General features: G+C 35.4%; 1 protein-coding gene across 1 annotated transcript; it reads left to right on the top strand.

Moving 5' to 3' along the window:
- The first annotated feature begins 320 nt into the window (after positions 1-320).
- Positions 321-13,481, top strand: LOC111517989 (uncharacterized). The gene is made up of 6 exons (XM_023174296.2): positions 321-552; positions 2,381-2,489; positions 3,679-3,894; positions 5,764-5,878; positions 8,011-8,217; positions 13,272-13,481. Exons 1-6 carry the CDS (start codon positions 474-476, stop codon positions 13,440-13,442), a joined length of 897 nt encoding a protein of 298 aa, XP_023030064.2. The 5' UTR covers positions 321-473; the 3' UTR covers positions 13,443-13,481.
- The last annotated feature ends 14,094 nt before the right edge of the window (positions 13,482-27,575 follow it).

The raw sequence follows: 27,575 nt of genomic DNA, 5'->3' as shown, positions 1-27,575 counted from the left end.
CTGTTTCTCTCGGTTTTCAATATAGTATTGGAGAAATAGGACATAATTTTAAAGCCACTCCTCCGCCACTCCCCAATGCGATTTCCAGGATATTCTGGTTCAAAATAATTGACTCTGCTTGAAATATTTTCAAATAATTCAAAGGATCGTTTATTTCTCAACTTAAAGTTATCATTGAGATCGCTTGCCATTGTAATTTTGGAATTATATTGATTTACGTTCTCCATAGATTTTTGATCATCCCTCGTATACACATTGTATGTTTGGCCCTGACGTGTGTATCGAATGCTTCATTTACTGTTAAACACCTTTAACAATATTCAAGTGGTTCGTTTTGAAAAACATTTTTATCGGTCTGTCAGATAATAGCTTTCATAATGGATGAATTTATTATCAAAGACACTTACGGTAGATAAATTATCAATAGTCAATACATACTGCAGGTGGAATAGACGTTGATTTTGAAAGAGAGTATGAAGTTTGGGACTATACTATCGGTATTGGTTGTAGTTACCTTTGTGGAAAATGTGACCGCTGGCTTGCCACTTGCCGGTAAGTTTTAAAAATTAATTTTGAACTGATAAATTAAGTAACAGTGTGGATCGGGTTGAGACCATTTTTGCCAAATTTATGCTCACAACTACAACTTCAACTTCAACTACAACTTCAACTTCAACTACAGAAAACTGAAAACAGTCATTTAGGATAACTTTCATTGAATAGTAAAAAGATTGGAAATCAAAGGGCATATCTAATGTAATCATTTGAAAACGAAATGATCTGACTAACAAAGCCACAAAAATTGAGATAATACAGAAATATAATGACTACATGGATACAATAGAAAAGCAAAAAAAACAAAATTGGTTTCAAGTGAAATAGTTAGGTATAATAAAATGAGATAAAATAGATAAGATAAAAAGAGATACGATTACATAATTATATAATATCAAATGATTCTTTAGAGATAAGTTTTGTTGACATATACCAATTTGGTAGATTACTTGGACTAAAGAAGAAATTTGAAAGAGTTAACAAAATACATACACGCCACACACCAAAATTAGATACAATAAGTTCCAATGTACTTAAAGCATAGTCGCGGAGACCATGTGTGACACTTATAAAATACAATGTGTTGAAATACGAATAACCTTGAGACAGTTTTAAACAACACTAGAAACGGTGTGCCACAAGGTGCCGTATTAGGGCCTTGCCTCTACTGTCGGTAAACTGTTCATCATGCAAATAATAGAAAAAAACAATAGGAAGAAAACCTTTTAATACCAGGATTGAAAATGAACACAAAAGATGATAGACAAGTTAACGAAGGAATGAAAAAAATGCATAGCTAAAGATGAACAATGCAAAATATAGAAAAAGTGAGGCACAAATAAAAAAGGAGCGGAGCGATAGTATAAACAAAAAAGTACTACAAAAAAACAGCTTGAAATAATTATAGTAAACTACACCAGGAAAGAAGTTGAAAATTTTTATCGAGTATCAAAAAAAAAAGACGAAACCCTACAAAAAAGGCACATTTTTTTGTAGAAATAAAAAACGGTTACATCTGGGGATACCTAGGGATAAGCTAAATAGATTAATGGATTATTTCCACGATATATTAAACGATGGCGAACAGACAGAGATGGAAATGAAACAAGGAGTGCATGAGAATGACTATGAACAAATATAAGACCCAAAAGTGGGGGAGGTGAAAGAAGAAAAAAAGAATAGAAAATAATAACAGCGCGGTAGTAAGTGAAATACCAACAGAAATACTGAAGGTAAGAGGAGAAAGACTACAGGAAAAAATAGCTGAACTTATTTCAAACGTATGGTAACATGAAAAAAATGCAAGAGCAACGGAAGGAAACACTTATATGCCCAATACATAAAAAAGTGATCGAACAATCTAAAAATTATAGAAGAATTGCAATATCAGAGAAAGCATTCAAAATACTACCATAAATAAAAATAATGAGATTATAAGTGTATAGAACAAGGATAACAGGAGAAGAACAGGGAAGAACAAAAACCGATCAAATATTCGTCTTGAAAACTGTTGCAAAACAATAGCTATGAACAAAATTTAAGACTTGACTTGTTGGCCTTCGACTCCATGCCCCTTCTCAGGAGGCCGAATCTGATGAATACGGTGGCTGAGGCATGATTACGGTGTTGTTTTCGACAAAAAATTACGAACAAGCAATGAAGAGTTAGCAGGTGCATCATCATTATTCAAAAGCAATGAATTGTTTTTCCACAATGTCCCCGTTTCAGAACGTTTCTGATTTCAAATAATATAAACAATGGACATTTGAAAAAAACTCATCAAAGCTGTAGGTATTTCTTTTGATATACATATTATGTTTTTCAGTTGTAATCAACGCAGGACTCCGACTGATACTGAATAATCTCAAGAAAAATGGTAACATAACCCATGATCCAATTTCTATTACCTTACCAGAAAGCAAAGAGAACATCATGTGAGTTTTCGCTTTTTCACTTTGGAAGTTTATCGTAACTAACTAAAACGACTTTCGCTTTCATAGAAATGTTCAAGTACAACACTCTAACTAGCCAATATATTGAGATTTGGATGAGCAGTTGCACAATGTGAACAGAACAATATTTCGAATAAATCTCGAAATCTTCCATTTTCCACATCCTTCTATACAAAGAAAAATTTGATTAGTGCCTATCAGAAAATCATTTACCGAGCTAATGCCACAACGGATGTCCATTCTGCAGAAAAGAAAAGTTTCTATCTTTATACAAAAAAGTTGAAATCTTTCAAAGGTTTCAAATAAAGGAAGAAAGCAATTAATTTCAAAAAATAAAGTTTTTATAAAGATGAAACAATAATTTCGAAACTACTTTTATAATATGAACATTAATTCAATGTATAATTCATACAAAAAAGTCCTATTCAGTTTGTATTCTGAACATTCATTATGGAATTGAATCAGATATTATTGACAGGATTGCTACACAATATAGTATATGAAAGAGATAAAATGTTACTTACATGGAACACTGTCCTCCTCAATGGCGGGCATTTGATGTTTCGGAATCGGGCACTTGCCTTATTGCCTCTTCAGTACCAACCTGGCATTACAAGATGAAGAACTGAATTCATTCATAAATTACGACTTAATTGTCCCGAATGAGTTGAATTTGTCAATGTCATTGATGACAGGACGTGATGATTTCATTCCCTTATCTGATACAATCCCAGCCATAGGAATCTTGTTCAAATTGAAAGGGGTATATTTTTTCAGGGGAGATTTATTTTTGGGAAAGAAATGTTTTGGCTTGCTACTCCACCATATTTATGAAAAAATTGAGAAAATCTTCCAAAGAAAGAACGAAATTATTTAATTTAAAAAAATGAACTCTACAGAGAGATGTGTGGCAAACAAGGAAGTAACTTCCAAACACAAGCTGGAAGAAAACGCTCTTTCGAAACAACTACTTTCATAAACATTGAATTACACGAAAGCCAAAACCGTCCTTTTCCAAAAATATTATTTGAAAATATATTCAAAGCATTGGTTTCTGTCGAATCCTATTTCCATGTCGAAATCATGATTGAAAACTCTATCAACATGAAGTAAAACCATCAGAAAATTATATCTCTATAAATTACAAATGATGTCGATATTATTTTTTTAGGATAGGATCCCTGATTTTGGACGACTTTATCATTTACGGTATGGGCGGCATGAATTTTACCACGGAAGTAAAAGATGTGGCTATTGAAGATCCCGAATTTTCAAAAGTTAACGTCAGTTTAGCACTGACATTGGACAAATTAGGTCTTGACACTGGATACGACGTCGACATAGGGATACTCAATGAACTTCCTATATACGGTGTAGGCAAGATTAAGTGAGTATTGTTATTCATACAACTATTCTTACCTCTATTTATTTATTTACTAAAACTGAACCGGAACCGGTTTACTAAAACGGAACCGACCTGCCTTCTGTGTGATTGCCTCTTCTTTTTGAATTCACACACACACACACACACACAAACACGTGCGTGTATGTTAAAAAGTGAGTCGTGATTGTAAAAGTTATCTTCAGCAAAAATAATGTTTGTGATAGATTCAATGGTTGGTTGAGGACATGCATGACTTTCTGAAGTAAAAAATATTCATTGATTGGATATTCACCTAAATATGTTGTAGATTATACGAAACTTGATTTGAACAAAAAAGCCATTTTAAACGATGTTTACATATATTGAAATTTAAGTATAATATTCTAGTTGTTGCTCCCGGCTTCGTCGGCGTAGAATTTGGTTCATGACAGACCATTTTCAACAAATTGTTACAATGTTTTTTATTAACCAAAACCTTCATGTTTCCAACTTCAAAACTAACGAAATTCAATACAATCTTTAAACCCATATTTTCCCCCTTGGCGGTGGAAATTCCTGATTCCCTTTCTTGATGCTTATTTACGCTATACAAAGAACTTACCTGCATATTTCACGATTCTAGGTTCAGTAGCTTCGGCTGTACGTTAATGTAAGAGCGGGCAATAGTTAGTAGTGTATATTCTTACTTAAAAAATACAGTAACTGAAGAAAAAAATATGCCAACTTCACAGAGTAATGAATAGCTTCGAGAATCGAATTATGTTACCTATAATGAAATTTTCAAAACTAACATAACCGTTAGCGACATCTGCCCTCGCGTCTTTGCCCTGCGCATCGTCTTACAGTAGACGCGACGCGTAATGGCTTACTGCGTTGCATCAAGTTAATCTTATCGTGATAACTTTTAAACGATTCGTCCAAATTACTTAGTGTAAAAGACAATGTTTATCTATATTAAACACTTGAAACGACAATTTTCATTAGAATTTGACAGATATTCTGAAATGAGCATTGTAAAAAAAAGATCCAATTTAATTGTATTAATGGCTCAGTATTTTGCATATAGTGGCTACCACATATGAGGTAGATATATGCTATCGGATCTAAATCCGTTCAGTCGTTTAGGCGTTAAAGAGCCACAAACATACATCTAACTTCACAAACTATCACACTTATAGGTATTAGTATAGATAAATTTCAAATTATATATATTCAATTTATTTTAAAAATATGGTTGAAGAACTGATACAATAGGATATGGATTACTTAATGCGAAAATAAATACATTTGAAAGTGAACTTCTTCAGAATAGGAGTAGTTATCGACTAAATGAACTCTCCTGAAAAATATTTCTGTTTGGAAATAATCATTAACTAGTTTCAAATTTTAACAAAATGAAAGACGTAATCTACTCACTGAATCTATAGTTTGACTCTAAAAGTTGAACATTATTAATAATTTATACATTTAGAATGATTTCAAGAATAGGGCTGCACTTGAAAATAGTATAACGTATCAACCAGTTTCAACCAACAATATTGAAACATTTGACAATGAAGAACAAAAGTTACTTGGTGGAAATGAAAGTTACTTTATTGTTATATTTCCATATCATACCCATTTTCATTATTTTTTTCTATCATAAAGTCTTCGAATATTCGTATTCACATAAACATTCAACGTGTCTGGGAACCAAAAAAACCAAATATTGAATAATAAAAACAACACAAGGAAGAGATTACTTCCATTTTTCCTATATAATTAGCCTTTTGCCCAGTCCTAGACAGGTTGGTCGGCAAAAAGTTTCTCTATAATGCACACATAAAATACTTATTTTAAAATTCTAATTTTGCACATTTTTGAAATTTTTAGACTGGGAATTTCTAGGGTACGAGTTGAGATGAATGTTATGCTCAATCTCAAATCAGATTTATCTAAGAAGAATATATCTGATTTGAATCTTCAGATAGCTTTTCACGACACTCCGGTAAGTTTTTTTTATAACCGTTACACTTGTAGACTTTCGCTGCTTCATTTGACAAATGAAAATACAAACTTTAGTTATATTACGATAGAGTATAATTAAATTAACAAATTGGACTTGAGTGCCTTTCAGTACATAGTCTCGGTTGTTCAACTTTGTAAGTTTTGGTTTTTTGACGAAATATGTGTTGGAGAATTGTATGAAATACATTGTGGTCCAACGCATTAAAAAATAAACCAGATGACCTTTTTCATTTTTCATTATTACAACGGTAATTAAATGAAATCTTTCATGTCAATTTTCTCCAAAACCATTCGAGGATGACATTAAGTCGAATATAAAAATAATCTATATGCCTACATATTATTATATGAAAGATTTGATAATGAAAAGTCACCGTACGATTATTTGTTAAGACCTACTTATGACAAAGATGATGAGGATTGTCAAAAAGTAATGAATAATAGATAGGTAGATAGATTGATATTTCTTTATTTCCAACAGGTATAAGTACACCCAATAACAATGTATAAACTGGATAAATGTATATATAAAATAAAAGAAGATGTTTTAAATGTGATAGAAATGTATATTCACGTGTGTGTGTTAGCAGGATTAGGTACTACAAAAGAGGAAAAAAAAAGTTACATATTGTATAATACAATTTGTTGCATAAGAGAGAGGACATTGTTGGATCAAGATCTTCAGATGATGTGGTGCTGCAGGTTTTTCCGGGTTTTCCTGCAGCTGAAAAAGCAAATGCGCCACTGGAATCAATGAAGTCGCCCCGGAGCGCCAATTAATTTTTATTGTTGTTTTTATTTTATTTTTATCGTTGTTATATAAAATATAATAGATAATGAAGATTTATTAATGTCACATGAACCACATATCAGATTGAAATAATTGCAAATGATTGAAACAGGCGATCTCTTTGATATGTCTGTCCTAGCAAAATCACAATAAAATACCTTTGCGTGCCTACTATTTAGTCGAGGTACAGCAGCAGGAGTTCACAGCTTATGTTATTTTGCAGTAAATTATAAAGGAACGTTATTGTTAGAATGATACGTCTAGTATTCAGTGAGATGAAATTGCTCTCATTAAGAAGTATAGAGTAATCAATGTTCTATGGAACTTATTTGGGTTGCATGATGGGGATACCATATTAATACCCATATTCTAATTTGCTGCGCACATAACAGTTGAATACTAATGTCAGAGTTGCTGGATCTGCAAATTCCCTACCACTCCTCAATATGAAGCCTAACATTTTATTAGCTCAAGACACGGTACTTTGATTATGAGGATTGAATGACATCTTTTTGTCAAGTAATATGCCAAGGTCGCGCCTTTGAGTCAAACGATTCAAGATTGTATTATTGATATTGTATGGAAACATCAATGCATTTTCTTTCTTCGAGAAGGTAACAGTTGAACATTTGTCGTTTTCAACTCAAGGTGGTTTTTAGTACACCATACATGTACTGTGTTGATATCATGCTGTAATGAAATGCAATCTTGAGTTGTGAAGATACTTCGATAAATTTTCAAGTCATCAGCATACAATAAAGTGGAGCATTGAAGATCCAGTGTGAGGTCATTAATGAACAGGAGGAATAAAATCGGCCCAAGATTAGAACGCTGTGGTACTCTTGATATTGGTGTTATTATGAAAGAGCGATATTCTTGGAATTCTACATATTTCCATAAAGAGAATAGTTTAGAAGAGAATCCTAAAAAACCAAGCTTTCGCAGTAAAATTTTCAGGTCAATTCTATCGAAGGCTTTTTGTATATCCATATAAACAACATCTACTTGACCTCTCTGGTCCAAAATTTCGCAGACTTATTGAGAGGTTTGTTACACAGTTCTTATTATTTCACTTCATTCAATACAAAGTATCATTTGATCAGTGTGTATCAAAAAACCACTTACCACGCTAATACCACAACTGATATTATATCATGTCCAGCAGAGATGTCTGAGTAAAAGTTGATGTAAATTATTTCAATTGTAATTATATCACTACATATCTTTCAACATAATTGGTAAAATATTGCATTGTAAACATAAAAAAACCTAACTTTAGACTTTTATTTTTTCTGTTAATTGACTTTGTTACATACTTTTAGGCGGAAATAACAGGATTCTGGAAAAATAGCAGAGCCAGCCAGTTTTTAACAGGAATCATTAACATTTTGGAAAAATTATTTTGTATGTGGTTCACATACGAAAAGGATTGTGGTAATTGCGTTTTAGCAAAACTCATCGAGTTCGGAATAAATCAGTATCTAGATCCCAAAAAAGTGAACTTGGTAGTGGATTGTGATTGCTTGAAGGTATGACATATATATTACTGGTCGAAATATAAAATTTGTTTCTACTGTCGAAATTAGGTAATTATTTCCCGCCACTAATGAATCATTAAAAAATGTCTCAATTTAAAGGAATTTGCTAGCAAGTCTCCTGATGAACAAGATACAACTCAACAGATCACATTATCCACCGATAATTACTTATATAGTTCCCGCAGGTGAAAAGAATATAGAACATATCGATTTTGTAGTTTTAGTTTGAAGGTGATACGTTGTTTATTACCTGTTCTCGTATTTGATTATATCGAAGCAATTAAATTCTACTTCGGGGAAGTTTGCTTTTTCAATTACAACTGAAAAATATTAAGTGAGATATTTGACAGTATACGAGAAATATTTGGGCACGTATGAAACCACCTAATCCCATCCCCCCTCCAGAAACAAGATTTTTTATACGCCACTGAGTATAAGCTGCCAAAACGAACAACACTGTGATCGACAAAATATGATAATCACCCAAGAAATGGCAAAGAAAATTGCACATATTCTTCGAAACATTTTTTTTCGTTCAAATCAATTTGGCCCCTAAACGTATTATCCTCATATAGAAACGTTTATGGTGGGTTTATAAAAAAAGTAACTGTCGTCCTTTTGCAGTCGCCTCATTCTGCGTACCGTCTGTTCGACTCGTTGCTCGATGTGTTCCACCTCGTATGTGATGACATCATTCTCTTTACATCGTCTTTCGAAATTGTCAGCAAATGCTTAAGCTTTCTCTTGTTCGGTGGAGACGATACCTTGTTCACCGTGTATTGGTGGGCATGACTTTTGGCGGTCCTTCCTCTGCATTTTCCATGCCGACTGGTCTTCGGTATTGAGTTATGCCGAACGGGCTATCCATTTTCGGTCTAAAAGTGTTCGCAGCTCTTGCCGCATAATTGTGCTGGCTCTGTGCTTGCCCCTTTTCTCCATTGGAGCAAGTGTCCGCTATTATCTTGTCTTCAGGCGTCTTCTGATCCTGATGAGCTCCATTACTTCCGGTGTTATTTGGTCCTCTAGATTGAAGCGCATGGCTGGAACGCCCCGTGTATCTCGCTCCGTCTGTGAATGGGATAGGGTTGTGGTCAGATGACCCTTCGTCTGGTGAGTCTATCTTCGAGCTGACGATGTTCTGCATTATGTCGATGTCGAGCATGTCGGGACCACGCAGTTGTTTCTCCAGCGGACCACGGTCCGCTGGAGAAACAACTGCGGTATCTTTGAAGTCCTCTAGTAGCCTGACAAGCTCCCGGCCTCTCCGGTTTTCGTTCCATTCGCGCGATATTGCGTTGAAATCGTCTATAGCCACTGTGGTCGGGGAACATTTTCGCTATGTCGGTTCTCTGTAGGTTTCAATGCGAGGGCAGCTATTCGTAACGCCTTAACCTCACCATGACGGCAACTGATTCGCTGGAGTTTTCGGTCCTCGTGCTGCATGAGGTCGGACATCACAACGTGAGCCGCGCTTCTTGCAGTCGCAGGACCTGGCCTGTCGACCCTGTAGGTGTTGAAGCCATTGATGGAGAGATCTCGCGTATTTCTTGTATTGCCATGACATCAATGGGAAGCCGCGAAGACAAGCTCATGAAGTTGGCATTCGAATATCCTATCATCAGATTTTCCGGAATCCGTTTTGCTGCCATCAACGTCTTTCAGGTTCCTGTAGTAGGACATACAACAATTCGTGAGCTATTGTTCTCAGCTCGATCGTAAGCCTGTCGAATATGCTCTTCAGGTCATTTCGGTCATTTCCTCTGAGGGTCTTAGTCTTTGGCGGGGTCCTTTCTTCGGAGCCGCAGTCTTGGGCTTAGGCCGCTGGCTTTCTGGTTTGCTGGTCTCCGCGCTCTTTGCAGAAGGTGCGCTTGTTTCGGTTTGGAAAACATCTTGTAGCTCGCTGGGTGGGTGGGTTCCCTGCAGTTACCACATTTCGCAGGTGTGTTCTTGGAATAATGTTGCTCGCCTCAATACACGCAGAGGACCGTCGCATGGCAACATCTCCGTGAATGGCATCTCTGAATGGCATAGGTGACTCTACGAAAAGACACCTATGTTTCTAGTGGTTCTACCCGCACTATGAGGTTAACGCAATTGCTAACCTTGTAGATCATATCCCCTGTTCGTGGTAATTTTACTAGGAATAGTGGTAGAATCTTCCGCGTTCTCCCCCATGTTCTCCGATGACATTCGAGGACGGTGAATCCCTGTCTTCTCAGGTGTGCCATGGCTTGCTTCTACGTTTTCCGGAATACCCTGGGTTACCACGTGCAGCGGGATCTCTATTTTCAGAGTGTACGTGTGAAACTCCACTTCACCCCGAAGAACCGGGTGGCCTCAGTGATATGTGTATTCCATCTGACAGCAGTTTCGCCTTTGTGAAGAGTATCTTACGCCTGGCGGTTAATTTCAACGCGGCTCGACTGCATTTATGAAACCTTTGTTCAAGAGGAAGATTGTCAACTAGTAACTACTCCATCTCGTGAACCAAGCTTAAGAGAGGAAGAAACATCCCATGTTTAGTACGTTTCACTCTAAATGGTATTGGCTTATCAACTGCGATAAACTACCTGGTGTATAGTGTAGTGTAGCGTAATATTGTGATTCTTTTCCCTTTATTTGATTCGGGTTTTACAACGGGTCGAATTAGTTTCAATATAATCGTTTAGCCAATACTATAATAATAATAAATGAATTTATTGACAGCTGAAATAACATGGTACAATATGGAGAAAAACAAAATACAAATTTGTCAATAGGATACAAGATTGAACAGAGTTCATTCTTCCTCTTGCACCTTACAAAAAAAAATTAAAAAGATGAAAAACAAAAAAAAAATAACAAAGGTCCTAAAATAAAATTGGAATTGTGATAGCAGGTACAACATTTAATTCATGAGGCGGATATCGATGCAAACATAAGGGTACTACAAATATTTTAGCTATGTCCTACAAGAGCCAATGTGTCATATAATATATTCGGGTATTATTATTCTTTCAGAAGGTGTTTTTTCAGGCAGTACCTGAAACTGGAAACAGATTTCGACTGAAAAGAAGGTGGTAGGTTGTTATAGAATTCAGCTATCGTTTATGTAAATAACCTTTTGAATAGTTCTATGGAGTGTCTAACAACATGGATCATTTTGCGCCTGATGTTCACATTATGAACATCAGTTCGATAAGTTATTCTGTTTTAGAGGTAGGGAGGTGTTCTATTGACAATAACTTCATGAAATAATGTCGAAGAATGAAGAGTCCGCCTATCGTACATTTTCAGCCACCTAGCTTTTTTGAGTGTATGAGAAATCGGTTCTCTTTTCTTGATACCGTATGAAAATCTCAAACAAGAGTTTTGAACTCTTTGAATTCGTTGTTGCTCATTTTTATTCAGAAAATAATGATACACTACGTCACAATGATTGAAAATAGATGAGTAATTTGGTTTTTAGGCTCAAGACATGCCTATGAGGGTTTAACACTTTCATTTTCCCAAATGCTCTTTGAATCAATGTTGAAGTATGTTTTTTGAATTTGAGTTCATCATCGATACAAACTCCTAGATTTTTAACCTGATTTACAACCGATAAAACAGTGTCATCAATTTTTATGATCAGATCTCTAAGTTTCGAACTTGCGACTTTCCTTCCAAATACAATCATAGAGCATTTGGAATTATTAACTTCCAGGGCATGTTTCTTCGATACATTAACGAATTGATTCAAATCGTCATTAATGACATTTTCGCTTTGCTGTACAGAGCCAGGAGTAAAAGAATGATACAACTGTGTATCATCGGCATACATATGATATTTGAGTTTTTTCAAACAGGTTGTCAAATGGGAGGTTAAATTATGTAGAGGATAGGTCCAAGGATTGAACCCTGTTGGACACCTGAAGAAGTATTTTTGAAATCTGACATGTGGTTCTCCACTCAAACAATTTGTTGTCTATGTGAAAGATATGAATCGAAAAATTTCAAAGTGCTTTGACATTATAATGCAAATACATCTATATTACATTATAATGTCCATTATAATGCAATATAGATCGAAGTAGTTGATGATTCAATGTATCAAAAGCTTTGCTAAAGTCGATCAATAGTAAGACAGTGATTTCGTCTCTATCCGATGCTGCGACGATATCATCTAATATGTTCAATAAAGCTGTAGCACAGCTATAGTTTAGTCTGAAACCAGATTGCATAATTGGAAGTACATTGTTGTTGTGGAGGTGGTTTCTCAACTGTTGAGCAATAGCCTTTTCCAAAATTTTAGAAAGAAATGGAAGAAGACTTATAGGGCGCAAGTCTTTGAATTCCTTAGGTTCTTTAATTTTGGGTATTGGTACCATGATAGACTGCTTCCACGTACTTGGGAAAACTTTCTTCTCCAAGCAAAAGTTTATAATATGTAAAATAACGGGCACTATAGGTGGACAACAGAGATTTAAGAGAGAATTATCGAGATCATCTATTCCTTTTGAATCATTCACATTATTACTGTAAAATTGTTCCTGATTTGGGTCAACCTTGTTGTTGCGAAGCAATGAAAAAATCATTCATGTTGTTAGGATCACATAAATGGGAGGGAAGATTCAATATAGGTTTTTTATTGTGAATATCGAGTTTTTTTTAGTTTCAACCATAGATCTCTAGAGTTATTATGGTTATATACCGTAAAACCTACTATACCGATTCTCTAACAGAAATCAAATAAGTCTGAAGATTGTATCGAGGAGAGATACATTTTTTATTCTTTTTTTATTTTTGATCCGAGTATAATTTTTAATCTCCTATCCATGATATGTTTTGAGGAAGATTGTATTCAATGTCAATCATTTTATAGAATTCAATTCTCTAAAATGAAAATAATTTATCTCAGCATGGTGCAGTTGAGCTAGAGTAGCTTTGTGTACAGTAGAAAAAAACAAAAGTTATCGAGGTTTACCCTTTGAACTTCTTCTTGGTCGCATTATCTTTGCTCTTTCATAAAATATAGGTACCTGATCCAAATAAATACAAACATAGTAACGTGCTTTTCATTTCAGAATAATAAATACAATCTGAAGAACGTACTTGAAAATATTGGAAACTCTTACGTGCATGGAGGTAGCGAAGCTGTTAATAAGTATTTGGCGAGCGAAGAAGTATACAATATTTTATTGGACTTGTACCAAAATATTTCTGCTATTATTGTGAATGAATCATACAGATTGTGATGAAAAATCAATAAATGGAAATATATTTTTCACGTGATATATGTGAGTCTCATGCCATGTTCTTTTCATTGACTCTAGGGTTAAAGGACGACACTTATACACGACCAATATGGGGGATGCAAAGGTGACAGAGGTAGCAAGAACGTATTCTGGTAGGGTTGCCCCACAATGTTATGGAACCTGGTAATGAACGAGTTACTACGCTTTTGTATAATTATGGTAATGAAGTACTGGGCTACAGGGCTACTATTAAAAAGAACGGTTTCTATTCAAATATGTTTGAAATATTTTTTTGCTGTTAACCAATTGAGAAAATAATACAAAAAATCGCATATAATGTAATTTGGACCAATGACATTTATCGGGTTCGGATGAATTGAAAAATGAGACAAACTTATTACTAACTGAATTTATCGCAGAACCACACTGCCATGTTTTCAAGAACTTTCGAAAACTTTCTGAAAATCGGAAGTAAATGGTGAAACTGAATGATGAAATCAGGACCTATACTTTTCATCATATATACAGTGTGGTCATTTGAGTGTGCAACATAAAGTGCATTTCTTTTGAACTAGTCAACTCCAAAAATTGAAATTTGGGATAATGAAATCAATGAATACTTCATTTTGAACACTTTATTTTGAAGTGGAATTGTCAGATGAAACTTTAGAGATTGTGGCTGGGAGCCATCTGGGGAAAAAAAATTAAGTAGAAAGGGGGGTCTTGTGACACATATTTTTGAAGCTCCTGACGAATGCTTCACATCCCTAGAATATAATGTCAGTATCTTCAACTACTACAAAATGGCGGAATTTTTAATAATTGCCTGGATACATTGACATTTAACTACATAATATGAGGTAATAAGCTTGAGGTCAGTTCAGAAGATGCTCGAAATGATTGCCCTGAAATTCTTGACATATGAACAGCCTATCCAATATTTCACGACGAACAATTTTGAACACAATAACGTCAATATCTCTACAAATATTTGTTATTCTCTACCGTATATCCAATATTGAAGCAGGTTCAGTTTCGTACACCTTTTGCTTCAAATAGTCACATAAAAAAAATTGAAAGGTGTCAAATCTGGCGAGCGGACTGGCCATTTTGTAGAACCTCGATAGCCAATCCACCGAACGGTGGAAAAGTAGTATCCAAATATTTTCTGGTGTGGAGTAATGTGGTGGTGCTCCATTGTGTTCATTGAAAATCTTCTCGGTCTCGTGAAAGTTACGCATTGCAGCGTAATTAAAAATTGCTTCAACTTTTTCTTCCAATGGACGAGAATTGTTGACGTGGTACCTTTCTACTAATAAAACCGAAAACTAAATGAGAATATTCTAACCGAACAATTATGTTCATTTTTGAACTGACAATTTTTGTCGCTTTTATAAACAAAAAATAACTTAACAAACCTTTTCGGGTTGTTGAGATTGCCATATGGCAGATAAAAAGGAATATTTCTAGAAATATCGATATTAATGTGTTTGTCTTCAGGAAATTATTAAATGTTCCGCCATTTTGTGATAGATGAAGATATTGACTTGATATTCTAGGGTTGTGAAGTATTTTTCAGGAGCATCAAAATGATGTGTCACAAGACCTCCTTTTTCATTTATTTTTTTTTCCTAGATGGCGCCCATTTTGAAAGAAATTTTACTTCAAAATAATGTATTCATGCATTAATTTCATTACCCCAAATTTCAATTTTTTAGTTGACCCGTTCAAAAATTAAAAGGGGGGACATTAAAGAAATTAACTGTACCTAAATCAATTAACTGCACAACCTAAATACAAATATTGCCAAAAGTAGTTAATATTCGATAATTATATTAGGTATACTCAGAATGGTTTCAAGGCAACCAGCATAAAGGGTAGGTGAAAAAATATAAAAATTATACAGGAGTAAAGTACATTTATTTCAGAAAATTCAGCAAAATGTTATTGAGAAAAGTTGTTTACAATTGAAATTTATGCCTAAATACCAAAACATGGCATCCCAAGTAATTTTTTTATCAATGATTTCCCAATTTGTAATTTTTTTATAACTAACACTTCCATGAAGTTGTTACAACCAAATCAGTTGAGCATAACTTTGTGCAAATTCATGTATATTTGTGCAATTGAGTTGGATTTTGATTCTTTTAGGGAATCACAAACGTCATGTTTGTTATAACGATATTTATCTTAACTAAAAAATTTCGCGAACCATATTTTTAACAAGGTAAAATATTATTGATGATAATATGCATATTCAAAAACTTTCATTTGTTGTGAACATTTTGTATTTGAAATGTTTGTGAAAAAGCTGTACGAATGAACTATAAACCAGTGCGTGAAGCAGTAGATATATTCAATGAACGTCATCCACTAAGCAGAATTTTGAATAATTTCAAACGGACTGGGTGTTTAGACTATAAATATAAAAATGAACGTACTAAAACTCTATGTACTGAAGAAAATCAATTAGAAGTACTTCAGGTAGTTGTTGAAAACCCTAGAAGATCAACACAAGAAATTTCTAGTTATACGGATGTAAAACGAAGCTCTGTTAAGAATATTATTAAAAAAATCAATATCATGCGTATAAGCCAATGTTTATTTGCACGTTTCAAGAACGAGACTGTGACTTACGGAATGACTTCTCCATGTGGATTCAAGGACAAATAGACGATCAACATGATGTCCTGCTTATTCTACAAGAATTGTTTTATTAGAATGGTTAAATGGAAAATTTGGTGATGAATGGTTAGGACGAAATACTGATCCACGGTGGTCTCCTCGTTCGCCAGATCTTACCCCATTAGAATTTTTCTCCATTCGATTATATCATGTATCTTATCTGTCCACAGAATGAATAGTTTCGAAGATATTACAGATTTAAAATGCAGGGACATTGCGGTTGCGGCGCTACCGGGCCAATTATGTGTCGCTATTTCAAGAGTAACCTCTAAAGAAAGCATGTTTGTATTGTCTACTGACAAAAAAATCTGTGGAAGTTGTGTATAAAGACATTCTATAGTATATTTAGTATCAGCATTGCATCCATGAGGAGCCAGGGCGGATGGCTAGTTTGTTATAATCTGATATGAACCAATTTACAATGCAACGTTTCGTTCATTAGATTTTTTTCAAATACGGACCTCTAGATTTTTTTATCGATTTTTATAGCCACAAAGATGTATAGAGCTGGAAAAGTAGAAAGCCAAAGTCAGAAATATAATTTTACTTTTTCATTTTACGTATTCTGAATAATATTGAAGGAAATAATATCTTAATCAGATGCTGATACTTAGATTTAATCGAGTAATCTTATATATTATTTCAGAGTCTATAATTTAAATTTTTCAGAATGAGTATTTCAATCATTTTTCCAGTGATAGTCATAATCTTCATAAGGCGTTTCTAAAATTCCATCAGGCTTAATCAGAACGTAAATGCCATTCGTGGCCATGACAGGGACATCTTTATTAGGTGAAAAATTTTATCATTATTCATGTTGTTCATTATCAAGCACATTCTTATCGTAGATAATTGTTTTAATGACAATTTTTTTTGGAGGTAATTACCGTTACAGTACCAATAAATACTCGGCAGAAAATTAAGGTGGATCAGATGCCATTTTTACAGGCAATATGAAGGTTAGAGCTATACTATCAACGTTGCTTGTTGTTGCTTTCGCGAGAAATGCAGCCGCAGGACCCAAGTTTGCGGGTAAGTTATCAAATTACATTTTTCACAATAGGTTTATACTTTCGCGGCAGAGATTTTCAGTGTCACTATTTTTCAAGTTTGAAAGCCGTGGATTTTGGGAATTTCTTCCTAACGTTTTGCTGGCGCGAGTGGCTAGCTTCTTCAGCGGTTTAACCATCAGGGCTTGCTGTCCGATGACTAACTTTTTGGCTTCGTAAAGCGTATTTAGGCCTTGTCAGGTAATCAGTTGTATTTGTACCTGTACTTGTACCTGAACTTTTGCCTGCACTTGTACATGTACTTGAACCTGGAACATTAACAATCTTGCTGCCTGTTGTCATTCTGTTGGTTATTCGAATAACGAAGCCAAAATGTTAGTCATCGGACAGCAAGCCATGATGGTTAAACCTCTGAAGAAGCTAGCCACTCGCGTCGGCGAAATGTCAGGAAGAAATTCCCAAAATCCATGGATTTTAAATTCGAAAAATGTTGACACTGAATTTTTCACAATAGTTTCATTACAGATGAATTGAGTTTTTCATGTGGTATGGACACTGATATCTTTTGAACAATTTCAAATTCAAAATGAAAAATAAGGATAGCAAGTACGCCTTCAACAAAAGTCTATATTGGATTACTTGCACAAAAAGTGTAAACTTGTGCATAAGTACAAATTCACGTACAAGCTTACCACAGTGTTGCTGCCTATATATTTTGTGAGTTATGTATCTGTAGAGTAGGGAGGGTGAGTGTAAGCCCACGCACTTAGGCCACATGTGACCCATTGTACATTCTCCCGAGGAGTTGTCCTCCTAGGTCATCTTCCATCCTTTCCAGGGAAGTGGACAGGTCGCTGGGAGACATCTCCTTTATATCGGCAGGTGTAGGCCAAGACTCGCCGAACACACACTCTCTTATTGACGATTACTCCGGGCACTCGCACAGGACATGCCTGACAGTCTCATTTTCCTGTTCACACATCATGCATAGAGGTGTGTCCACTAGCCCCATATTATGGAGGTGTTTCCTTAGTTGACAGTGGCCAGTCAGAAATCCTACTGTAAGGCGTAGATTTTTCCTGGTCATCGCCAGATATTTCTTCGGCGCCAGCTTCCCAGGGTCGCCCAAGATGATCCTGGCAAGATTACATCCTTTGATTCCATCCCATCTCTTTAAGGATTGAGCATGGGTGTAACATTTGACTAGTTCCGCAATTGTCGAAGTCATCAGGCCGTGGGTGCCACTGAGTCCTAAAATTCTTAGTCCAGCCGCTTCCTTGGCTAAAGAGTCGGCAATGTGATTTCCATCACTCCTGTCGTGCCCTTCAACCCACCTCAGGATAATGTTATTATCTACCGAGGCTTTGGTTAAATCTTGGTGGCACTCTAGTACTAGCCCTGAGGTAACACGGTGTCTGTTAAAGGCTAATAGTGCTTGTCTGCTATCAGTTCAGATTTTTATGTTTTTGCCAGAAATTCCTTTCTTGGTTATTTCTTTTGTGGCGATTGAAATACCAGCCAGTTCTGTTTGGACCACGCTGATATTTCTTCCCATACCCCACTTAATCCTTAGACTTAGTGATCTGGAGTACACTCCACATCCTGCGCCTTCTTTGGTTTTTGAGCCGTCTGTATAAATCCGTATTGCATTTGTAGCATCTGACTCTGTGTTCTGCTTAATTTGCATTTTGTAGGGTTTATTAAACACAAACCTGGGTTCAATTGCATCACTTGTTGCCTGCAGCAGAGGTTGCGCAGTAAGCGCTTCTCGCCATAGGTCCAGCCTTAATTGACCCATTCCTACTTCGAGGTTTACACCAGCCGTGCGCAATCGTACCATGGCCATTAACGCAACCTCCTTAACTTACTGATCCAGAGGGGTCAGACCCGTGATTAATTCAATTGCCGCGGTTGGTGTCGTTCTCATGTTTAAACAAGCCAGTCGCTGTGTTTGATATATTTTTTGGATGGCCGTTGCTTGTAGAACTTTCGGTCCCCATGCAATGGCTCCATACGTTAACATAGGTCTTATTATTGCATTGTAGATCCATGTGACCACACGGGGTGAAATACCCCATGCGCATCCCACTGTCCTCCGACATTGCTCATAAGCCACGTATGCTCTTTTTGCTCTACTCTGTAGATGAGTTCCATGTTAGCTTCTTGTCGAGGATAGTACCAAGGTATTTCACCTCTTCAGAGAAGTTTAGTTTACTTTCAAAGATTTCGGGAGGTTTTAAGTCCGTTAAACTTATTTTCCTGGTGAAAAGGACCATCTCAGTCTTCTTGGGATTGATGGATAGTGAGTGTTCCTTACACCATGTTTCTATTAATTTGAGCCCGTCCTGCGCTCTATCGCACAGTGTGTTTACAAATTGGCCGGTCTGCAAGATAACTATGTCATCTGCGTATTCAATTGTGTAGATTCCATTTTTGTTAACGTGATTAATTAGGGTATCCAGAACTATGTTCCAGAGAAGGGGTGATAAGACACCTCCCTGTAGACATACCCTCATGACCAGTCCTTTCAATGTGATGTCTTCTACATTAATACTTATTGCTCTACTAGAGAGCATCTGGAGTATCCATTCTCCTACTACCAGGGGTACATTCCTGGAGTGTAGTTGCTGGGTAATTATTGGAAAGGTTGTTTTATCAAACGCTCCCTCGATATCTATGAATATACCCAGGGTGGATTCTTTGTTGTCCAATGATCTCTCGATTCTGCCAACCACATGGTGAAGGGCCGAATCAGTAGACCTTCCCGGAGTATATGCATGTTGATTTGGATGAAGTGGGTTTTGAACAAGTACTTCATCTCTTATGTACCGCTCACATAGCCTCTCCATGGTTTTTAAGAAAAACGATGTAAGACTAATTGGTCGGAATGCTTTTGGTAGGGTGTTGTCCATCCTACCTGGTTTGAGTATAAATACTACTCTTACTTCACTCCACTTACTGGGAATATACCTCAGAGCTAGAGAGGCTCTGAATATTGTGAGTTATTAGAAGATGTATGTGATGGTATTGGCCAACACTTGCTGAAAAACCATAATGTTCAAATAACTCTTCAAGATGAGATTTTCACTAAACAGTTCACAAAACTACGGCGATTCAGTGGAAATCCCACAGATTTCCAGTGTCACTATTTTCCGAGTTCGAAGCCTCTGATGAAACTAGCCGCTCGCACCAGCAAAACGTCAGGAAGAAATTCAAAAACTCACGGCCTTCAAACCCGGAAAATAGTGGCACTGAAAACCTCGGCTGCGAAAGTCTTCACCGTTTTTTTAGAGATTTGTTTATATTTATATCGGTATATTCATTCATCACTATATCTGAAGGAAGAAAAACCTTTTTGGTTTTCTTTTTCTGCAACATTATTCAGACAACACCCATTTCTAAATATTATGCCCTACAATTAATTTTTAACACATGTAAATGATCCAGAATTATAAGAATTTTCCTTATAATAAAATTGGAGCTGATCGATTCGAATACTGAATATTAGTATATAATATCGTTTAACCGGCTATTATTGTTTTATTTTAGGCGAATATAATAATCATAAGAAAGAAGTTTCAAAAAATGAATCAATCACTCACTTGGCATTTGCCACTCGGAAAATGAAAAAACGGCAAAGTCGGTTAGGAAAATTATAAATCCAAAAATGAATAGATGACTATAGTCTATTTCAAAAGAGTGTAGAGTAATAAATCATGAAGTGTCATAAAATTTGCCTGAATTTCGTTGTCGTCCATGGGCGTAGGCAAATCTTAGGATTATTAAACTTAATAATTAAAGTAAATTAAAAATTACAGACATAGATAATAATAAAAGGCCATTTTTGGGAAGTAATTTGGTCTAAAACTAAGTACCTACATGTATTTAGGTAAGTAAAATTTCTTAAAAAAAGATTAAGATTAATTTTAGTGGTTCTTGTAAACTTATTTAATATGCAATTTGGGTTCATATACTTGAGCATGATTTCTCAAAAAAGGGTTAACACTTAGTTCCGAGGTGCCATGTCATTATAATAATCCCTTTTTGACCCTGCCCACCAATCATGCAATACCTATTAAACCCAGGTAATTAAGAAAAAGGGTTTAAATATATTGTAATGGTGTCTTAAACATTCGAGTTATAATAGTAATTGTTACTACACCAATTAAACGTACAGTGATATTGTGATATAGAAATAGTGAAAAAGTTATAAAATGGGGACATTTACTACAAAGAAAAGAAGTGTAAAAAATTCTCCGCTATCTGTTTGCGAAAAAGTTATAATTTTAAATGTATATGATTGCATAAAACACGATCACCCTAGTTTGTCTGTGCAAGAAAGTGTTGAGCGATGTGCCCGAATGACTGGAATTGGACAGTCCACGATTTTTAAATTATTGCGAGAAAGAAAGATATCAGGCCAGGTAAGTCCATGCAAGAGAAAATCAGGAAGACCAATAAAAATCTTAGATGAAGACACCAAATGTGACATTCGAAGAAAAGTTCATTCGTTTTATTTTAAAAAGGAAATACCCACTCTTGAAAAAATATTTATCGAGATAAGCCAAGATAACGATATTCCTTTGATATCCAGAAAACTTTTATGGAAAACTTTAAAAAGTATGAATTTTGCCTGGGAAAAGCACAATCGAAAGGCACTATTACTGGAAAGTGATGAAATTGTTTGCTGGAGACGAAAATATTTGACAACTATAAAGCAGTACCGCAGAGAGCAAAAGAAAATTTTTTATCTTGATGAGACGTGGATAAACGAAGGTTATATAGGCTTATAATTGCTCACATTGGAAGCGAAGACGGATTTTTAAAAGAAGGTTTGTTAAGCTTTGAGTCGTGCCGGATGGGAGATTATCATGAGGACATGAATTCGGATGTCTTCGAAGACTACTTCGGGGAAATGTTAAAATTTCTTTCAGCTGACTCGGTCGTGGTTATGGATAATGCAAGCTACCATTCAAGGCGCTTAGAGAAGGTACCAACTTCAGCTTGGAGAAAGCAAGAAATTATTAACTGGCTGTCAAATAAAGGTATTCAGTTTGAAACGAATTCAGTAAAGAAGGAACTACTAGCCATAGTAAAACAACATAAATCTCGCTTCATGAAATATGCCGTAGAAGATGTAGCAGAAAAGTATAAAGTAACTGTGCTGCGCCTACCGCCATATCATTGCGAATTAAATCATATAGAACTTATATGGGCACAAGTTAAAGGATATGTTGCAAGGCACAATACCACATTTAAAATGAAAGATGTCAAGGTATTGTTTGATCAAGCCATTATGGAAATCACATCAGAAAACTGGCAAAAAGCAATCCAGCATGTTTTAAAAGAGGAAGATAAAATGTGGGAACTGGACAACTTGGTCGATCAGGTGGTTGACCCTATAATTATAACACCAGGGGATGATGACAGTTCTTCGGATGAAGACTATACTGATGTAGAATAATTTAATTGAATTGTAAATATACTGTAGCGGGATAAGCAATCTGGACAGAGACCAGTGTATCAGTGACAGTGACACTTTTGCTTAGGTTAGGGTTTAGAATTAAGGGTAGTCTGAATAATTATTTTCTCGGAAGGTTCTCGAAAATTGTACCTAGTAATCTCTAGAACATTCAATTAGGGTATAAATAGAGTGTTGTTAAACGTTAAGGGAAGTTCACAGTTTTAGTATTGTTCAAGTGTCAAATTGTAATAACGTATCCAGTAAAGTTCTTGTCGTTTTTGTGAATAAATTGATTTAAAGTCCCCACAAGTGTTTCAATACGTAAAGTTCGTTCGTGTGTGTTTGTGAGTATTTCCCGATTTCGGTTCGTATATATTTTATTGTTACATTTTATATTTTTTTAATAACACTGTTCTGCTGTATTAAATTTTTATTTCCTTTAATATAATTTTTATGAATGCATATTCTTTTGGCAATTATCCCACTAGCGCACCTCTGGCTCAGTATTTATCCGTCGATAACAATGGACAAATCCCTTAAAACAGGGTGATACCTACCTGCTCTTTATGAAACGACATAATTTTGCAATGCGGACTAGGGAAGTGACAGAATTTATTGACGGATCACTCTGTAGCGCTTTTGAATACTTAATGAGATTTTATTACTCTACACTCTTTTGAAATAGACTATAACGGCTCCTAAGTCCACGGCTCACGCCAGAAGTAGCGCAGGAGGAATCAAATTAAGTTCATCTTCTCTACAGAGGGCCCTTTCCTACTTCTGATGGTCTCAGGCAAGATTGCATCTTGAATCTATCTCTACTCCCTACTAATATTATAAATGCGAATGTAAGTTTGTTTGTTACGGTTTCACGCGAAAACTAGTCATCCGATCATCATGAAATTTTGTACACATGTTCTTGTAGATATTAGAAGTAACATAGGATACTTTTTATTACATCTAGCTAATTTGTTGGTTATGTTAGGTTAGGTTAGTTTACGTCTAGGTTAGGTTAGATTAGGTAATAATTTTTGAAAATTGATAATCCCAGCCAAGCATTAAAATATAGTTTTCATATTGATTCATTTCTATTGTACTGACAGTTATTTAATGGCATAAATGCGAGCGAAACCGCGGGTAAAAGCTAGTACTAATATAAATGTGAAAGTTTGTGAGGATGGATGAATGTATGTATGTGTGTGGCTCTTTCACATACACTTATACAATACTAGCTGTTCCAGGCTGTTTTACTCGCGTTACCGTGGGAACCTACCTTATGTGTTATTCCAGGTCATGATCTATCTATATATCAACTTACATTTGAATCCGTTGAGCTGTTTAGGCGTGAAAAAGTACAAAACGTAAATACATACAATACATTCATCCATCCTCACAAATTTAACACATTTATAATATTAGTAGGAGTAGGATTAGTAGGATTATCAATGTATTTCATTCTGATCCTTTCAGTTTTTTTGCTGATGCTCTTCAATATTGTTCAAGTGGGTACCTATTGATCGACTGGCACTCTTATAACGTACAGCCGAAGCTACTAAACCTAGAATGCAGGTAGGTTCTTTGTATAGCGTAAATGAGCCCCAAGAAAGGGAATCAGGAATTTCCACTACCCCAAAGGGGGAAAATAGGGGTTTGAAGATTGTATTGAATTTCGTCATTTTTGAAGTTGAAAACCTGAAGTTTTGGGTTGATAAAAAATATTTAACCTATTTGTTTAAAATGGTCTGTCACAAAACTTAATGTGACAAACCAAATTTAACGCCGGCGAAGCCGCAGGCAACAACTAGCATACAGTATGTTCAAGATAAGGAGGGCCGTGACCGTGATAGATACAAAATCGGCTGAATTAGAATAAAGTTGCAAATTTTTTACTGCTCCCTTATCTTGGACACATACACTGAATAAATGTTGAGTCACTGTTGCTGTAGGTAGAAGTGACGACAATTGCTTATTCAGTCCAAAATTGAAATATTCATGATAATATTATCAATTGAAATCTTCATTTTTTACCTATGTGGTTGAATAAGATAATTGGTCATATACATGAAAATGAGCATTAGCGTATACTTACAAAATTCAAAGTAAATACTTCGAAGAATAAAAAAAGAAATATCAACAAAACTTTTTGCTTAGAAGTAGAAAACCAATGCTTATGAAATAAAAGTATTAGGTGCAGAAGTGTGAGTATAGCCAACCATTTGCTTAAGTAGAACTGAGTTTCTACGAATTTCACGTGGAATGGTCTTGGTTTTTTGTATACAGTGGTATGGTTTCAAAACAAAATGGCTGAAGTTTTAATTTTTTGAAATAAAAAGTACTACCAACAACGGTGTACCCAGCGGACTGATGATTTTGAAAGCATGTTCAGTTTGAATACAAATATGTGGAGTGGTTAGCTGAGAACTTTCTAGGTGAAAGTCTAGAATGACTCGGTTGTGCATTATCAGTTATCCACGGGCTGAAAATTTGTTTGATCAGATTCAGAGAGAGAGAGAGAGAGAGAGAGAGAGAGAAAACTGAAGTACTTGCTGTCCTGGTTCCATACATGACAGTCGGATCTGGAAATATTTTGAAGTGAGAGAAATAAAGGGACGTTCCGCAAACAACATTATCATTGCTGATCACAACAATGATAACGATAGATCTTGGGCCTATTGAAAATATATTGGTAGAGACGTAAAGAAGGGTTGCAATACGAAATGGTCTGAAAAGTTCGCACTCTAACAAACAGATGGCGCTACTAGCAATAAATCCACATTAATATATCTGTTAACCATAATCATTAATAGACACGTGTGAAAATTTCACAGTTGTCGCACTATCAGCTTGTGGGATAGAACTTTTTGAGTGAAGCAACTTTTGTTAATTTGGAGAAAATGGATGAAAGGATTTTCGTGTTTCAATGAAGCATGGCTTTTTGGTAAAAAAAGTCTTGGCTTGATAAACGTCACTCGGACTTGGCAACAGGAAAAACAATCGTTAAGAAGTGGTTTGCTAAGTTCAAATGAGATGAAATGAGGACCGAGGACGATGGACGCGGTGGATGCTCCAAAGAGGCTGTTACCGACGAAAACATCAAAAAAGTCCACAAAGTTGATCGACATAACTGATGCTCCAAATATATCAAAGGAACGTCTTGGATATATCGTGCATTATTATTTGGGTAGGTATGTTCAAAGTGGGTGCCGGGCTAGATCACAATCGATCAAAAACAACAACGAATTGATGATTCTGAGCAGTGTTTGAGCTGTTCCACCATAAAAAACCCAATTTTATGCGTCAATATGTGACAATTTATGAAACATGGATCCATTATTTTACACGAGAATCAAAACGATCGTCATCTGAGTGGACTTCACGTGGTGAATCGACTCCCCAGGGATCCATATTGTCTCCAACCCTCTTATTATTGTACAGTGTCATCCCCAAAGTACGCACCATTTGGAAAACTTATTTATTAAGGGTTTTTACGAAAAAAGGGTGACTAAGAAAAAAAAATTATGGAAACGATAAATAGACAGCATCCTGTCTTTCATTCTGAAAGCCTGTAATATTACAAATTATACTACTATGGTGTTAACCATGGTCAATTGTTTTGAAAAGTAAATTCATTTTCAAAGTTTTTGGTTCAAAGTTATTTTCATTTTTTGTTAACACCGAAAATTACTCAAAATTATACAGTAATGTATCAAGAACTTAATATTCAATAATATCAAATCACAAAACATCAAGATAAAATAGGCATTTCGGAACAAACTCATTGATATTCTGGAGATTCAACTTAAAATACTTATTTTGGACAAGAAAATCTCCAGGAAATCAATGAGTTTGTTCCGAAATACTTATTTTATTTTGATGTTTTGTGATTTGATATTATTGAATATCAAATTTTTGTTGCAATACTGTATAATTTTGAATAATTTTCGGCGATAAAAAAAAATAAAAATAACCTTGCACCAAAAACTTTTTAAAAAAATTTACCGTGATTAGCACGGTAGTTGTGTAATTTGTAATATTACAGGCTTTCAAAATGAACCGTTATATACAGGATGCTGTCTATTTATGGTTTTAGCAAAAATTTGTTTTTTATAGTCCCCATCTGAAAAAATTGATAAAAAAGAAAAACTTCACTTAGATGGCCATGACTTCAAATCTACATGTTTTTCAATGCTAAACAATTATTCTAAATACCATTTCCCGAGATTCCAGGACATCGGCTGCTGATGCACATCTTCACCGGTAGCAGGAGGTTGAATATCTCAATGAGTATCTAGAAGTAATTTCGAACTGGGGTGAAAGTAACCAGGTTCGATTCAATGAAAAAAAAAAACCCATGAATCGGTTTTCTCCAGAAAGATAAATGTCTCCGAAGCGGATATAATAATCTCAAGTTAGACAATTCCACTTTCTGCTTCGATAAGTTTGTTGGGGGTTGAAATGGACACCAATATGTCTTGGCACAATCATGTCGCTGGAATTGCAAAGGCTGCTTCTCAAAAGCTTGAAACATTGTTCCAAACCAGACGTCGTACTTATTGCTGGGTGTATGGAAGAAAATGACAATGTACGCGGTGCGGAAGTACGTGAAATTTTGCCAATATAATGCAAAATTACGAAGCAGAGTCATGTTACCTGCGAAACTGCCGGTCCAAGAACACCAAATTCTATCATTTACAATCCTAAAAAAATGCAAACGTGTCTGTTCATTTTCACTTTGATATGAGCGTTTACATTTTTTGAAGCATTTGCACGGCACATATAAACAATTATTCATAATAAATGAAGCAAATGCTTATACTGTCAATTTCTGCTCTAACCAATTTTACCGCCTACCTTACTGTTTTGAATGCTAGCACTGCATCCGATTATTATGGTCTTTTTTGTGTTTTTCCAATATTTTCAAGCATTTCAACTTCATAATCATATTCTGTGATCTAGTTAACTACATCTAGGCAT

This window comes from Leptinotarsa decemlineata, unplaced genomic scaffold, assembly GCF_025532065.1.
Source record: "Leptinotarsa decemlineata unplaced genomic scaffold, Ldec_3_MD MMD2_tig00026354_RagTag_RagTag, whole genome shotgun sequence".
NCBI lineage: Eukaryota > Metazoa > Arthropoda > Insecta > Coleoptera > Chrysomelidae > Leptinotarsa > Leptinotarsa decemlineata.
Note: the sequence above shows the minus strand (reverse complement) of the source record. Positions and strands in the feature narration are given on the sequence as shown.